The sequence below is a fragment of the Lactuca virosa genome, chromosome 8 (assembly GCF_052849685.1).
Source record: "Lactuca virosa cultivar CGN04683 chromosome 8, Lactuca_virosa_CGN04683_v6, whole genome shotgun sequence".
Classification (NCBI taxonomy): domain Eukaryota; kingdom Viridiplantae; phylum Streptophyta; class Magnoliopsida; order Asterales; family Asteraceae; genus Lactuca; species Lactuca virosa.
Genome location: NC_136433.1, coordinates 314,672,441 through 314,687,793, shown reverse-complemented (window position 1 = coordinate 314,687,793; position 15,353 = coordinate 314,672,441). Strand labels below are relative to the sequence as shown.

General features: G+C 36.5%; 1 protein-coding gene across 1 annotated transcript; it reads left to right on the top strand.

Moving 5' to 3' along the window:
• The first annotated feature begins 12,138 nt into the window (after positions 1-12,138).
• LOC145134943 (uncharacterized) lies at positions 12,139-14,209 on the top strand. The gene is made up of 4 exons (XM_079069746.1): positions 12,139-12,252; positions 12,433-12,674; positions 12,768-12,831; positions 13,603-14,209. The coding sequence occupies exons 2-4, from the start codon at positions 12,490-12,492 to the stop codon at positions 13,861-13,863; spliced, it is 510 nt and encodes a 169-aa protein (XP_078925872.1). The 5' UTR covers positions 12,139-12,252; positions 12,433-12,489; the 3' UTR covers positions 13,864-14,209.
• Positions 14,210-15,353: the final 1,144 nt, after the last annotated feature.

Here is a 15,353-nt window from a genome sequence, read left to right as displayed (position 1 = left end):
TCCATCGTCAACGATGACAACAAAGATGGTTGCGATGAGTACTTTTGGTCCGCTCCTAAAGACAATGCAAACGAAACAAAGGGTCTGTCAGAAAGAACCTCGTGGAGAGTGAAAGGAAGATATGTGGCAGAACCACTGAACAATCGTTCAGGCTATGAGAAAGGAAGTCCAAGTGGAACAAAGGAAAGTCCAAGCGAACCTCAGTCAGTGAAGGACGAATCTCATGTAAGAAAAACGAAACCCAAGGAGAATATTCACAAATCCTCAGAGCAACTTTCAGATCAAAAACAGCAAAGGAACTTGAGATATCAAAGAAATATCAATGAGAGGAAGCAATTTTGGCAGTCCCAAAATCCCAACTATATTCGCAATGAAAAATCTTCCAATCAAAATGCGAGAGCTCGTTCTCATGAGAACCCCAGTCAATGTTCGCACTGTCACTCTTGCAATCCACAGAAATCCAAAAGGCACTTTGTTCAAAAACTTTCTTTTTCAAAGAAACCTATGGAAAAACCAAAACCTCATCATTCTTTACCCACGAAAGTCTCATCCAAGGATGATAAAGGAAAAGGAAAAGTTAGTTTCAGATTCTGAAGTTCCAATCAAGAAAACCACCATTAACTCAAAGAAAGCTCAAAAGGATTCGTAAAGAATCAAATAAAACATAAACAAAAACCATCCTTTCCAAAAGAAACGAAAGTAAAAGAAAATAGGATAAAAGTCTTTACTATAACAAAGAAAGATAAAACCACATTAGTTAAATGCACTTATATGGTTGATCTTGCAATTATCTTTCCTCTTTCTGTAAAAAGGCTCACGAGGACCCAAGCATCTTTGGGTTCCTAAATCTGCTTGATTCTTGCAGGTTATACGTGACGAGCAATTTGACGCGGAATGGTATATCGACAGTGGCTGCTCGCGTCACATGACTGGGAGGAAGGAGGAGTTGTGAGTTTCGGCTCTCAAGGATGGTGGAAACGTGAAATATGGAAACAACTCATTTGGAAGTATTAAAGAGCATGGGATGATAACGAATGGAGACTTTTCAATTCGTAAAGTAACATATGTGGAAGGATTACAACACAACCTCATAAGTGTATCTCAATTGGTTGTGGGAACGGGCTTGAAAGTATTATTTGATGACGAAGGATCTGAAATCATAGAAAAGAACATGAAAGCAGTTCTTCTAAAGTCGAAGCGCAAAGACGAAATGTATCCTTTAAATCTGAATCCGATACGAGGGAAGCCTGCCATTTGCTTGCTTACGAAAGCTCACTCAGATGAAAGCTGGCTATGGCATAAAAGACTTTCGCACCTCAACTTCAAAGACATCAACAAGCTTGTTCTTGGTGATCATGTGCGAGGGCTTCCACTCTTAAAATTCGACAATGATCATTTATGTGTAGCCTGTGAAATGGGGAAGCAAAGCAGAAAAATTCATCCAACTTTAGTAAACACGAAAGTCATCAAACCTCTAGAACTTCTACACATAGACCGTTGTGGACCCTCTGCAATCGAAAGTGTCGGTGGTAGTAAGTATATTTTCGTAATAGTTGATGATTTTTCACGTTTCACTTGGGTGTAATTTCTTAAACATAAATCTGAAGCCACACCAAAACTCAAGGATTTCATAAAGCAAATTGAGCTTAAACTGCGAAAGCTGGTTCGCAATGTTCGTAGCGACAATGGGCTGGAGTTCAAAAATCAAACATTTGAAGAATTTCTTGCTGAAAAGGGAATCTCACACAACTTTTCTGCTCCCTATACTCCACAACAGAACGGCGTAGTTGAAAGACGAAACCGATCTTTATGCGAAGCTGCAAGAATCATGTTGTCGTTCGCATGTCTACCTCTCTATTTCTGGGCTGATGCCATCGCAACTGCATGCTTTACCCAAAACAGATCCATCCTAAATAAGCGATTCTCAATTACTCCTTATGAAATCATCAATAATCGCAAACCTAACGTTAAGTTTTTCCATGTATTTGGTTCCAGGTGTTTCATCTTCAACTCCAAGGAACAACGAAACAAATTTGATGTGAAAGCTGGCGAGGGTATATTTTTGGGATATTCGCTGACCTCTAAGGCATATAGGATTCTTAACAAACGATCCAAAAAGATGGAAGAAACCTACTATGTCACGTTCGACGACAACTACTTGAAGAAGATTCGGTCGAATGAGAGTCAATCGAAGGAAATCTTTCCTAAGCCATGTCCACCCACGATTCCTTTATCCAATATGTATGAGGAATTCATGTTACTTTTTGATGAGCCAGAAAAGGCCATTTCATCCGAATCAAAAGCAACTGACAACAAAGAGGACGAATTGAAGAAGATAATTGATGATGTTGCGAAGGATTTGCCACAACAGTCAACAAGTGCGAACATCCCTCAAACCACGAATACTACATTCCAGGGGGAGAATTCTAACTCAATGCAAGTCCTCATGGGGAGTAATCTACACCACAAGATACGAACATTTCGTCGCATGGGGAAGGTTACACTTCGTCTCTTTCATCTGACCCACCCTCTGATACAAATGACTTACCTCCTACAATGACTCACGAACCTCCATTCATAGGAGATACTTCAATTCCTGAAGAAGAGGACCTCTCGTCATTGGGGGAGAATAAGGATGCGAATGATGATTCAGACGTGCAATCAGAATTCGAAGAATTAAATACTGAATTGGATCCCTCTTATGATTCAAACTATCCTCCACTAATCAAATGGACCAGAGATCGCCCAAGAACCCAAGTAATCGACGAATCTTCTACAGGAGTCCTTACGAGCTCTCAGCAAAAAGCGAAACAAACTGCATTATTCTCTAACGTGGAATTTTGTATGTTTAACTTATTTGTTTCCAAAGTAGAACCCAAAACGGTTAATGAAGCTCTCGATCATTCTGATTGTGTGCAAGCGATGCAAGACAAACTCAACGAGTTCGAACGTAACAAAGTTTGGAGGTTAATTCCAACTCCACCAGATGCATCGGTTGTAGGTTTAAAGTGGGTGTTTCGCAACAAAATGGATAAAGAAGGGAATGTTATAAGAAACAAGGTGAGACTCGTGGTTAAGGGGTATTGTCAGGAAGAAAGCATCGACAACGAAGAAACCTTCGCACCTGTTGCAAGGTTGGAATCTGTTCGCATCTTCTTGGCATACGCAACGCACAAGAACTTCAAGGTATTTCAGATGGACGTTAAATGTGCTTTCTTGAACGGAGAATTAGAAGAGACTATATAAGTGGAACACCCACCTGGGTTTGTAAACAAGAAGTATCCCAATCACTGCTATGTCTTAGACAAGGCAGACTATGGTCTGAAGCAAGCTCCAAGAGCCTGGTATGAAACTCTCACTCGTTTCCTTAAAATGTCCAAATTTAAACAAGGTTCGGTTGACCCAACCTTCTTTCGCAAGAAAGAGGGTGACCACTTGATGATCGTCCAAATTTATGTTGATGACATCATTTTCGGTTCTACGAATCCTAGCCTAACAGCTGAATTTCGAAAGTTGATGGAAACTAAATTTGAGATGAGCTACATGGGTCCAATTAACTTTTTTCCTTGGATTGAATATAAGACAGGGACCAGAAGGTATTTTCATAAATCAGGAAGCATATACGAAGACTTTAGTCACTAAGTTTGGCATGGTGGGAGACTCTAAAGCGAAGGTTCCAATGGCATTCAGAACGAAACTGACACCATCTCTGGAAAAACCAGCTGCTGATATGACCCTTTATCGTCAAATGATAGCATCATTGATGTATCTAACAGCTAGTAGACCAGATGTTATGTTTTCCGTTTGTTATTGTGCTAGGTTCCAAGCAAATCCTCGCGAACCTCATATGGTGGCCGTCAAGAAGTGAAGGGTTTTAGTATAGTACAACATCCTATGGTGCACATACAACCCTAAATACCTTGGATCTATGTTTTCACTAATTATACATGCAAATGGTTTCCAAGGCATTAAACCTATAACTAGCATGCATTCTCATATACCAAATAAGATACTAGTTAGAGTAACATACCTTTTGTGTTGTAGCTTGATTCCATAGAGCTTAAGAGCTGAGTGCCTCAAGTGTGACACCTCAAATGGTTCACACAACACCAACAACAACTTGGAATAACTTGAGAGAAAAATCCTTATGCTCAAATCGGCTAGCCCTCTCATATGAACCCTTAGTGTCGATTTCTTGAGCCATGGGGTCCTTATATATTGTGGCTATTAGGGTTACACTATGTAACTCATGTATTTCCATATTCTTCATGCTCCATGGGTTAAAACCTCCATGGAGTATCCATGGGTTACTCCAAGGGTTTAGCCCAACATGAAGAACTATGGATCATAAGCCCACATATATAAGAATGAATGATTTACACAATCAATCCCCATATATTTAATTAGTGTCTTTTGATCACAGAATTAATTCCAAATTAATTCTTGAACAATACTAATTAAATAATATGATTTCATACTAATATATTAGAACTTATAATATATTAATAAACCATATATATCCTTTTCTCACAAAAGTCTATCCAAATCGTTCTGATGCCATGTAACCCAAATGGACCATGCCAAGTCGGGTCGAATACATACCAATAATAGTTATGGGCTTAGACATCTAATCCAACAGTCTCCCACTTGGATAAGTCTAAAACTATTATTGCGTATGACTCCAAAACCCAACTAGCAATCATAGCTCTTAAAGCCACTGTCGAACTCTGAACAAATCAATGACGCGTCCATTAGATAAGGGATCATATATTCCTCCATTCTAGATATCATATGGACTGAGACATGGATTATAATCATTCTCTCTGTCCATCTGTTGTTTCCCGATTTCTGATTTATGACAACTGACTAATTGAACAAATCAAATCAGTCCAGGCCCGGCCGAGCACTTACGTTTGTCATCACTAAATCATCGATGGGTCCACAGATATCGCTTTTATCCCTCCAAGGGTAAAAGGAATGGATAAACTTAGACTTATATGCTTGTTCTACTACTCGTTGAATCATACACAAAGGTACGTTTTATAACATCGAGTTACCAATGCGTTTTCGGACAATCAATGTATAATCAACTCATAGTCAACAATTCACATCTCTAGGTTTGAAGAATATAAGATATTATCGTCTCATGATCACTCGTGATAAAATCCATGAAGTGATTCAAATGAGCGTGGGTTTAATCCAATACTCAGAACTTATGAGCACTCATGAATGTTGTAGCAACTCTTGCTATGTCCAACACCTTAGACATCTACAAGCCAACTTCATGACAATCTTGATTCATATCTACTTCCAACATATGACCGACTGTGGAGAATTTGAATAACTTAGTCATTCGGAAAGAATAACCTAGCTATTCTGGAAGTCAAAACATGCAAAGTGAAACACAAGAATAATACTAATCCTCTATGGTCCCAAGCACCTTTAAGAGTAAATATGTGACAACCCGAAATTTTTTTGCTTTTTAAGCTCAGTCAGTCAATTCAACAGAGTGTCAGACTCATTGGTAATGAGTTCTAGCCTGGTTAAAGGTCATTCTAAGGAGTTTAAGCCTAGTACACTTAAGGAATGAGTGTCAGAATGTACCTGCTGGAGACACTGTACAACAAATCAAGCATTTACCTCATTACAAGGAGTTCACGGCCACCATGCCAATGAGTTTACGGCCGTAAACTCATGTGGTCGTAAACTCAAGGGTATATATGTGGTCCTTGGTCATTTTCAGCCATTTCTCACATTCCAACCTCAAGAACACTCCAATTCTCTCTCAACTATCATCCCGATCTTCACTCGAGATCTTCAAAAACGTAAGTGTTCTTTCCTTGATTTGTTGTTACACTTCATCTCCTAGTCACACTCTTTGATTTCATCTATGAAAACATCCATTTTGACTAGATCTTCAAATCTTCAAGTTTCACCAAGAACACCAAGAACACACACTAGTGTTCTTGGCCAAAATCGACCATTTCAAGCCTCTATATCGTAAGTACTCTTCCCTATACTTGATATCTAGTTAAGGTTCATGCTTAGAACCTTGAAATCATCAAGAATGTAAGACCAAAAGGAGGTTACGGCCAAGCCATCTCCCATGGCCGTAAACCCCTATAAAGGTGCCATTTGAGCCCTAAACTCTTCCTAAGGCTTGGATTCGAGGCTAGAACACTCCCTTGTGCTTTGTAAGACCTTGAATCATCACCAAACTCATCATTTAGAGAGTTTACGACCCAAGAGTAAACACCCTTGGCCGTAAACTCCAAGTATGGTCAAGTCTTGGACCTTAAACACTTCTAGGCCTTTGCTAACCTTTGGGACATTAAAGCCTTTGAAACTCCTTACCTTTGAGACCCTAAAAGTGACCATTAAGAGAGTTTACGGCCAGGAGTAAACTCCCTTGGCCGTAAACACCTCAACACTCTCCATAAGAGTTGGTCTTTCACATCCTTGGGTAGAGCAAAAGTCCCTCAAGTTTCCCTAGCCTTCAAACACCTTCATATGCATTTTTGACCATGAGTTTACGGCCGTAAACTCCCTTGGCCGTAAAAACATGGCCGTAAACACCAAACCATGGCCATAAACATTCCTTAGTTGAATCACGTGTGATTCCAACACTTGGTCAAAGTGTTTCCTAGTCCCGAGAGGTGTTTCCTTGCATTTGGTTGCTTCCAAACACTATATTTATGTCAGTATATGCCAATGCATGACATTTAGGACTTGTTGTGTCTCGGGACTTCATTCATGGAACTTCTCATCCTTACGCGCGTATTCGTTGAATCACCCACATCAGGTGAGTTCATACCCCGTAATGAATCTTTTAACTGTTTTAAATGTTTTAAGGGGAGGAATACAAGTTGAACACAATGTTAATTGTGTAATTGTTTGTTATAAACATTTTCAAAAGGATTACTTATGTCATTTATAAGTTGTCAAAACATCTCAAAGACTCTTTTCAAGTTATGTTACTTTATAGTTTAACAAAACTCCGTTTTTAAAAGTACCAACATAACTTAGTAGTAAAATAAGTCTTTTCCACAACAGTTCAAGTACATTACTAGTAAACTATAATAGGTATAGTTTAGAGATTCAGTTCATACTAGATACAGTACACGATAACATAAAAGGGAACACACAATAAAGAGAAACAGAGAGGAACATACTATAACAAGTACAGAGGGGAACATACTATACTAAGTACCAGGAAAAACACGTTAATATATCTTTCCGGCTTTGCATTGACACTGGTACGATTTCACGTACTAGGACTAGCAGGCACGAGGTGATAAACTCAATAATATATCTTTCCGGCTTTGCATTGACACTGGTACGATTTCACGTACTAGGACTAGCAGGCACGAGGTGATAAACTCAATAATATATCTTTCCGGCTTTGCATTGACACTGGTACGATTTTACGTACTAGGACTAGCGGGCACAAGGTGATAAACTTAATAATATATCTCTCCGGTTTGCGTTAACTTTAGTACGATTACACGTATCTGGGTTAGCAGACACGAGGTGATAAAATGTAATAAAATATCTTCCCAGTTACATACGGGTTCACATTTAAACCTTTAATTAACCGGCTAAGGATTAAAGGCAAAAGAAACTCCCCGAGGTGTATTGTACATTTAATACTACCTAGAGTCTGTATTTTATTACTTTATAGCCAGCAGTGTCACTGCTGAGGTAAAACATTATTTTCCCAATTACATTTACCTTGTGATCTTCTCACATACTCATTAATGTATAAACTATATTTTGTTAATGATAGTTTCACTTGGGAAAATACACACTCATACGAGAAACATACATACATAACATTTGAGGCCTTGGTAGAAGGCTACGTTTAGTAGAAAGGACCATAATGCTAACCTTATGATTCCTTAATGTATACATTAAAGGATACATATATATCAATAGGATCCGACAGGTAATAGGATGTGTGTTCTCTGCTTCATTTCCTATTCCTTGTTTGGTTGTGGGCTTGGAGCAGATACACCCAGTCTACTATCTATTCGATTCTAGATTTATATGTCCAGTATACATTGAGTCATCATAAGGGTACCAGGTATGGGTCAAGTCATAGGACACATAGTCAATGCACAGTTTTCTAGTACAAAACATACTTTCCAAATCAGAACGTTTGATATACAAAACTAGAAACTTACCAGTTAAGGGTTTAATCCATTTTATTAAACCAGTATAAACTTAAAGGACCTTAGGTGTCTAACTCTATAATACTTTAGTTTATACAGCACGATTATATATCATTAATACCCAATAGATAGTTGGATGTGTGCTTTCCGCCTTACTTCCTGTTCCTTGTTTGGTTGTGGGCTTAGGGCAGATTCACCCAATTAACTATCTCATCGATATTAGATCATATATAACTAGTATAAACTAAGTGATTATAGAAGTGATCACTGTGGTTACCATTTTATTATAAGGAATAAGGGTTTTCTTAAAGAATCTTTTCATTAAATATAAAGGAACCATTACAATTAACTCCATGAGTAACAAGTGAATACACCAGGGTTATATACCACAATGATCAAACAAACAATGGGATGCGTGTTTTCTGCCTAAGGGCAGATTCGCACAACCGATTGTTTGTTTACTCTGAGTTTTATATCACTTGTATCCATTTAGTACTCATAGAAAAGATTGTAGAATCATTTTTACGTATCTTTCATCAAAGTAGGAAATATAGGATTTTCTAAGAGGAATAGACGAACTTTTCTAAACAGAACTTACAACTTACTACATTTTTCAACCACATTTTCAACAGCAGTTTACCACAACATTTTACAACTTACTTACATCACTAAAATCTTATGAACTCACCAGCTTAATTGCTGATCAACTCTTTCAAATAACTTGTATTCTCAGGAGACTAGTAGACAGGTACTCGTGCTGGGAATTCAGAAGATGGAGCAGTATAACTTCAAGTCTTGTTTGTTATTTGCTTATGTATTCCATGTTTTGTGAACACACACTTTGTAAACACTTTCTTTCTAATGAAATGGTTGTTCATTACTTTGCTTACTATAATGCATATCTTGTGATACTAAACATGACGTCCTCCACCCCAGAACGTTTCCGCCATTCCGGTTTTGGGGTGTGACAGATAAAACACCTTTTATTTAAACACCATATTGATTACTCATTATTCATGTAATGTTTCGATTTATCAACTTAATACTTGAATCAAAACAATAGTTGTCCCATGCTCCAAGCATGTACACTATGTTTGTCCAAACAATAGTTATGCCATACTCCAAGTATGCACACTATGTTAGTCTATGATCCTTACTTTGTGAAATAGACCAATTGAACATGATTCCAATGATGCTCATTTCACAATCCCAAATCCTTACCATAAATGTAAAAATTCCAAATTCCTACCATTTACCGAAATCTATTAGATTCTAAACTTATATGCATTGATCCTCTTGTAATGACTATGCACAAAGTCACAAAGATTTGCCAACAGACATTACAGAGTATTCCAATGGAGAGCAATTCCATGGAAACGAAGTCTCAAATTCAAAGTACATTGCTTTGAACATCCTTCTTACATTAAGTTTTCTAATCTTACACAGGTTTAAAGAATAACTTCCACCTATGGAAACATTTCCATATTCCCATTTTGACTATCACTTCTGAACAAAAGTTGCCTCTTTCCAGAATATGTCAATATGGTCCTTTCCAAAAATTTACACTATACTTCCAACTGTCCATGAGCAACCAATCTTTGGTAAACCTCAGATTGTCCTCGACAATTGCTTAATCATTTTAGTCATATCCAATTCTAGCCCTTTTCCCCTCTTAATGCCCTACGCATTTGGAATATTTAGAACGGATAAATATTATAGCACATGAAATCGATCCTATACCTGAAGCATATGGGACACGATTCATGATGTCTCACATAAAGACATGAACCTAGAACAGTCTTTTGCTACAATAATTTTTATTTGCCATGTTTTCATAATTCGACTATGAAGAGGGATGCCGTAATCATAATCTAATTTGAGAACGCAATATATATATATATATATATATATCCTTGACTAGAGATGATTAAAATCTCAGTCTAAGCTTTTAGAATTGAAATGAAGTATAATTTCCTCTCCCTTAATTATAGCAAAATAACTTTTCCCAATTGAAACTTTTGTTTTCTATAATTAACATTGCCAATATTGCAACACTTATCATAATTATCATGATCCCACTAACATGATGATTATTAGCATAACACTTATGCTCCCACTAGCTTTGACATGTACTCAAAAATCAGCTGGACTTCTAGAAATCAATACTTTATTGACTTTCTTACCAAAGTTTAGATTTCTGATACGAGATGCTTTGATAAAACTTTATCAGAATCATACACCTTTCCTTAGATAGCTCACATGTGTGTCTAAACAATTTCCAGAACTATGAAAAGGGATGTCGTAATCATAGTCTCAATTGTTTACACCTTTGCCATTTCTCACAAGTCCATGTTAGTGTGCCGGTTAACCACACACGCTCCACTAACGACTTTGAGAATGCAAATATCACAATTGCTATCTATTTACAATCTACTTAGTGAAAGCGTTTCCTCACCATCATTTTCATGAATTGGAGAGAAACCTTATGACACTTAGATTTTATGGTGTATGTGTGTTCTATCCATGTGAATTTGTCATAACCACAAGGGGAGGTTAGTGACAAATCCAAACTCATATGGACCGAACTTGTGCAATCTTAACTCACAAGGGCCTGCCATTGCTTCCAAGTAGTTGTCCTAAAAATGAGAACTTGTAGAACTCAGATGTATAGTCAACTTTAACTGGAATGGGCACAGAAATAAGAGTATGTCAACACGATAGGCTACAAACCTCAAGTCGCGTGCTAGTGATAAACTACAAGTTTTATTCTTGATTAGTTCTTGAAACTTTTTCAAGATCTTTAAGACTCCCACTGACCTCTTGACATATAAGATTCTCTTGTCAAGAACCATTACTTGACAAAGCAAATATTCAAGAGTTAGTGCGGATTCTTATCAAGACAAACACTTCACACAATTGGCCTTAGTTGGTCTCTGTTTTATCCAAAACATCACAACTTACCAATTTCAAATGTAGAAGAGTAGAACACATTTTACTCATACATTTGACAAGTGTTATAAACCTTCTTAAGATTATGTCACTCAAGTTATTATGTTTCATGTATATTCATTGTGATGATATTTCAATTGATAGTCACACGAGCCCTCGGACGTTTCCGCCGTCTGGTTCGGGGGTGTGACATGATGTTTATATAATGTTTGATGAGTATGGTTTTCTTAATGATTTAAAATGAAATTTTTGGACTGTATTTTTGGGATATTTCACCTTAATCCTCTCTTTCACCTCCTTCTCGAACTGACGAAGCATCACTTCGTCTTTTGATTCCGCATCCGAGTCGAACAAAGCTCTGTAAGCCGGTTTCGAGATGAGATCCGTATATCAGTCAAAACCCTACCCAACTTAGAGTTCTCGAGCTTGAGATTCGAAGCATATGCAACATAAGCGAGAGCGACTTGTGATCATCTGCTTGCTTCCAGATTAAGGATGGTTGATTGGTAGCCGTTGTTGATCGTTGACGGAGGTAGAGGTGGTCGATTGAGGGAGGGCGGAGATGATTGATGGAAGGGGTGGGCGTTGGAGGCGGAGGGCAGAGGGAGGTGCTCGATGGAGTTAGGGAGGAGGTCGATGGAGTTAGGGAGGAGGTCGATGGAGTTAGTGAAGAATCAGGAGAAGGGAACGAGCGATAAAAAGACTAATTAGGACCTGATATGCTTATTTGGGGAACTAATTACTAGATCCCTTAAATGCCCTTATCTTATTTTATTAATATACCCTCCCATGTTTTTTCCCATTTATTTACAAAACTGCCATCAAAGATCTTAGCCCTTAACTTTTTTAATCTGACGGTCCACTTTTAGTTCTGGGGTTCTCGGGAAAATATAAGTTTTCAAAATATAACATTTTTACAACAAAAAATATCTTTAAAATATCTTAAATTAAAAACAAAATATATTTAAATAATTCCCCAGAAAGAAAAGATATATATATTTTTTCTAAAAATCTGTCCCCAATCATCTCTCTCATCCCATTCTAATGAATAGTCGCCCACCTCCCATTTCTAGCTTCCTCTCTTCACCCCCTTCAAAATCTCTTTCTAGTCCTCTGTTTATGAACACCCAAGGTATTCCTCCACCCCCCCCCCCCTCTCTCTCTCTCTCTCTCTCTCTCTCTCTCTCTCTCTCTCTCTTGATTTTCGGATTCGTTTTGTGAACCGTATTTGATTTCCATATTCGACATGTTTATCTCATGTATATATGTTTATTCATTAATATGAATTGCGTTTTATGTTTTCTGTGTGCAGGTGTTGTTGATTTTGCATACAGATCTCGATTTTTTTTCTAATTGAAAGAGTTTCGAGATGATGAATCGCTGTGCATATCAACAGCAGAACAACAACAATAACATCAACAACGCCTTGGTGAGAAGTGAAGAGACGATGAACGGCGTTGTTTGCCCGAAACCTCGTCGATTGTATCTCTTGAATCCTTCCATGAAAGAGTCCATTTCTACCTCATCTCCTCGATGGCAGCACCACTATTCCATGTATTGTTTCAATTTCTGTTTTTGCTTTTATTATTTTTCGTTCGATTTATCTCCAGATGTTTGATTCTGTTTTGGTTCTGATGTTAAAAACAGTCATCAAACGGAGACGCATGAATCAAAATCAAGGATGGAGCTTCTAGATATGATTTTGACGAAGGTATCAACGAACTTCTGTGATTTGTGTGATATAATTTCAAACCGAATTCTCGGTAATTTGAGATCAAAATTACAAGCCATTTTTTTTTTTCAGTTTGGTCACATCATGATTTAGCCACTTACAAAAAGTCAAAATTCCTTGAAATCACCTGCTAAACTTTTACTTCGATTTATGGGATTTAAGTCGAGTGTCTAATTTTCCTTTAATTTGAAAGTGACGTTTGAGTCCAAAATTTTGTTTCTTTCTGTTCAACTTTTTCAGGGATTCTGCTGGCTAATTCTTAATTGGGGCTTTATTATATAACTGTAGATTCATTGGACTAAACTTTTGATATTATATGGTCAAACACTTTGAATTCCTCAATTTGGGTATAATATTTTACCAACTTTGTTCATCATTTTCTTATAATTTATCATTTTATTGACAAAGATCTGGTCATAGATCCCATTCTTTTAGACTGTAAAATACTCCTACACCCATTTTAATTTCCATGGAGACTTTGCTACCATGGTTGGTGGGTTTGTATTGAAACATGGAATGTCATTCTGTCATGAATCCGATTTCACCAAAAACCAAAAAAAAAAAAAAACGCGAACTTTTATTGCATATTGTACAATAAGGTTTAACTACTCGATTGAAAACCAGTGGAGTTGTTTAATGTTATAGTACCTCCAAGATCCAGCCTTATTTTGGTTGTTATTACCCCCCCTTGTTAAAAAGAAAGTCAAAGCTTTTTACTTAAGATCCAGCTTTATTTATTTTTTCTTATAGGAATGTTATGGTGGTGCTAACAATGTGGTATCATCATCACCACCATTCTTTTGTGGGTCTCCACCTAGCCGGGCGGCAAACCCGGTGGTCCAAGATGCTCAATTTGGTAACGAAAACCCAAACCCACCATCACCCGCCATCGAAGCCTCACCATCTTCCCGTAAGAATGGCGGAAGTTGTGCCAGAGGAAAATTTGGACAAAAATGCCCTGCGGTCAGGGTCGAAGGATTCAACTGCCGGGGCATTTCCGCTGTTGCGTAAAAGATCGATAGCACAAAGTGAATTTTGATGAGAGAGGGGCATTTATGTCTAGTTTCTTTTTTCCTTTTTTTTTCTTTGTATATGTAGAGGTTAAACAACTTGTCATCAAGTGTGTGATGGTTTGGGTCTTTTGAGTCGTTAAATTGTGTATATGTGTTTTGAGAGAGGTGAATAAGCATGAGAAGGGCAAAAGGGTAATTTACTTTCTGTTGATGATGGGTAGTGTTTAGAAAGAGGGGAGAGATAAAAGGGTTACAATTCTTGTCCTTGATTGTAATTTTGTCTACAAGGCAAGGAGAAAACCGTCTTTTTTCTAATGGAGCTTTTCGCTTTCGCTTTTGCTTTTTGGTTTGTTGTTCAATTCTATTCTGCTGACTGTATATGATAAGATTTGTGTAGATCATAGGATCACGTGGCTTTGGAATTTTTCTTTGTAGTTTTCTATTCATGCATTCATGGCTTCTTGTTAACTCAAAATATGGATCTCATTCAAACAAATATAAATTTTGTTTACCAAGTTTTACATTTACATATTCTTTAGATATATGTATTTAATTTTATCTGGTTGATTTGTTAACGTAAGTTGACTTGTTCATGAAAAATAGGTTCCAAATCATTATTTTTAATTTATAAAAAGTTTAATATTATAAATAATTAATAATTTTTTTTTAAAATAATAGTTAAAAAAAAATAAAATCATTAACTAACAACCTGTTTTATTTTGTACATAAAATACAATTAAAAATTATGAAATAGTAGTATTTTGTGAATATAAATTTTAACCTGTTTAACTTTTAATAGTGTTTTTTAAAAAGTAATATTTTGTGAAGCAAAAAGTTACGTACTTGTGACCATCATATTTTTTATATTTCAAATGTCTCGTAGGAAGTAAAGTTTACGAGCTTGGCGAAACATATTCTTGATTTTGATAAAATTTAGAGTAAATTATAGTTTTGGTCCCTATGGTTTGGTCAGATTTACATTTTCAGTATAACTTTTGAAATTTTGACAAGAAGCATCCTTGTGATTTAAAAAAATTGCAGTGCACATCATTAGTTCATTTAAAAATACCATTTTACCATCACTTTTAATTTTTATTTTTTAGAAATTTTATTCGTTTTCGAGTTATATGGTTTCTAATTAGTCATTATATAACTTGAAACTCGTTTTTGAATTTCGATTAGCCTATCTATTAATCATATTAAAGAAATAAACATATAACTAATATATGTTAATAATATTCATATTTAACGAATTTTTTAATATTTTTTACAAAGAATATTTTAAAAAATATAAACAAACAAAACGACAAAAAAAAAATTAAAATGTATTCAAATTGTAACATTCCAAAATTAAGATAAATTTTTTTTTGTGTATAAGTTAATAAAACTATAATCCAAAACATCATCATAAAACCATGGCGGAACAAAGTGTATCAAATACATCATAAAACATCAGAGTAATCATAAAATGCGGAATGAGGTGGTGTG